Consider the following 2,407-nt stretch of genomic DNA (forward strand, 5'->3'; position numbering starts at 1 on the left):
TGTGCAAAAAATAATTTAAGTAATAAAATTATAATATATAATGATTATGATGGACTATATGGTACGAGCTTTTTTCGTAAGAGAGAAAATGTCTTTCGTTTTCTTAATAAAATTTATTTCATAACCTGTATTGTTATCTCGACTTCTGTTTTAACGTTACTGCTACGCAAATCCGTCACAATTGTATTGCAACTTCGGGCGCTACAAAATCCATTTTATTGTAAAAAAGATATGCGAGTGATTATATAGGTGCGATGCACCGAAGTCAACGCAATTGTGAACGACCATGCGCGCCTGCTCGAATGGGCAACCCGCCGTACCGCTCTGTATCGTCATGATACACCTACATATGAATGTATGTACATATAAATATATATGTATGTAATGTATGTATGTATGAATGTATGTATATATGTATGTATATGTATAATGGAAGGAATATTAATCAACCATATACTTTTATATTTTATATTATAAACATTTATTCAATAAAAAATTTTTATACAATATTTCCATTTATTATTTCCTTAAACATTTTGTTCCTAAAGTACGGCATGTCGTTCTGAGTAAACGTAATTTTTTTTCTTGCACGGACATACTCGGCGAACATGCAAGAGAATACACCACAATCGCTGCCGTTCGTCTGTTGCGGAATGTTCATGGCGGAATAAAATTCCCAATCACTCATATCATAAGATTGTTTCTTTTTATCAAGACTCTCATCTTGTAAATATAGTTTTAGCGTAGCCAGACATTGCGAATTATCACCGCCCATACTGTCGTAATAAACAATCGTTTTATCGCGGAAATCTACTATTGACATACACCAGTGAACGTTCAGATGTATAGGGATAATAATAAGATCCTGCGCAAATATGTCCACCTTCCTGGTCCATCGCTTCAGAGATGAGTGACCGATCGACAAAAGTTTCGAGTAAAAGAACGTGTTCATCGCGTGAACTTTCGGATACTTGTTCGAAGATGTACCTCTGGCGATCAGCAAATTCATATAAAAATTAATAACTTCGTCGTTGAGCCAATTTAAACCAACCATCGTGTGAAGATCCTTTTGCTTAAGCTTCAGCCCCAAACCTTCCACAACCACTGCCATGCTGTGGAAACCCTTGGCAAAAAAAAGTATGGTGTTATAAAATTATGGTGTCACAAAAAGTATGTCACATCACATTTCAATAATTTCAAATAATAATAATTTGCACATTTACCAGATGAATTGCTGCACAGATGAATCGCTGCACACAGATTTTAATGTTTCAATCAATGCACAGATGTATCACCGAGGTGTTTAAGCTCTCAAATCATACTACTGTGGCTTGATGCATCCCTCATTATATACCCTTTGCTTTCTCTCTCGCTCCAATTGAATCTTGATCATTATTTTTTTATCTGTTTTGCATTTCTTCCTTTGTCTCACGTACTGCGTCGTAAAAAAAATAGTATGAAATAGATACGTCTACGCAATAACACCCCCTTTTTTCAAGAAAAAAATGTGTTTATGGCACCACGATGAACACGAAACTCACAATAGTAGATAACGTATTATATTAGAAAGGATATTAATAAAGATATCGTATATATTTCAAACATTTTATATGTTGCATACGTCTTACATATTTTTATACATTGGATATTTTGTATTTAATAGTTTTTTACATACTTTATTTTTTTATATGTTTTAAAAATACAATCTGTACGAATTAAATAACATTGTTCTTGTGTATCCAAGAGTTGTGCGATCCATCGAATCCCAGCCATTTCACGTAAACCTCGTCGCCCCTTCTGCGCAGTACTTTCTCCACGATATACACGTCAGGATAAGTCGCGCGATGCAACTCGTACTCGTAGAACGCTCCAGCGACAGATTTTCCACGATAGTCCTCGAGTAGATAGGTTACGGGATTGGTACGCTGCACTTTAACGATCTTAAACACCTCGGTGGTCCAATTCGGCGTGTAACCCTTCTCAAAAATTGTCTTGTATTTGCTGACGCGTACCGAGTCGCCCGCTTTAAACTTTGCCGGGCCCTCGATTTTTATCGCGCTGTACACCGTAGCCAAGAGTCTTTCGGCGATCGCGGGGGTAACGTCGACGGGTCGCATGCCAATCGTTCGATGCTTGCTCGCGTTGTAATCCGACACGAGTCGCGGCAAGGCGTCGACCCACTTGTAATTTCCATTGAGCGTAAACATCTTCCACATATTGTTTTTTAACGTGCGTTTGAATCGCTCAACAACCGACGCCTTCATCACCGAATACGTGGAATAATGATTGATGTCGTGTTTTCTCACGAGACGTTGCACGTCGGTGTTGTAAAATTCCTTCCCCATGTCGGTTTGTAGATTACTAGGGCACCTCTCGCTATCTCGATTTATCTCAGCGATAGCGTCAG

General features: G+C 38.0%; 1 protein-coding gene across 1 annotated transcript; it reads right to left on the bottom strand.

Annotated features, from left to right (window-relative positions):
* Window positions 1-1,715: 1,715 nt before the first annotated feature.
* LOC143897589 (uncharacterized) lies at window positions 1,716-2,117 on the bottom strand. The gene has a single exon (XM_077406398.1). It carries the CDS (start codon window positions 2,115-2,117, stop codon window positions 1,716-1,718), a length of 402 nt encoding a protein of 133 aa, XP_077262524.1.
* Between the last annotated feature and the right edge of the window lie 290 nt (window positions 2,118-2,407).

The sequence above is a fragment of the Temnothorax americanus genome, unplaced genomic scaffold (genome assembly GCF_048541705.1).
Source record: "Temnothorax americanus isolate GAGA-0224 unplaced genomic scaffold, ASM4854170v1 Scaffold202, whole genome shotgun sequence".
In the NCBI taxonomy this organism is placed as follows: domain Eukaryota; kingdom Metazoa; phylum Arthropoda; class Insecta; order Hymenoptera; family Formicidae; genus Temnothorax; species Temnothorax americanus.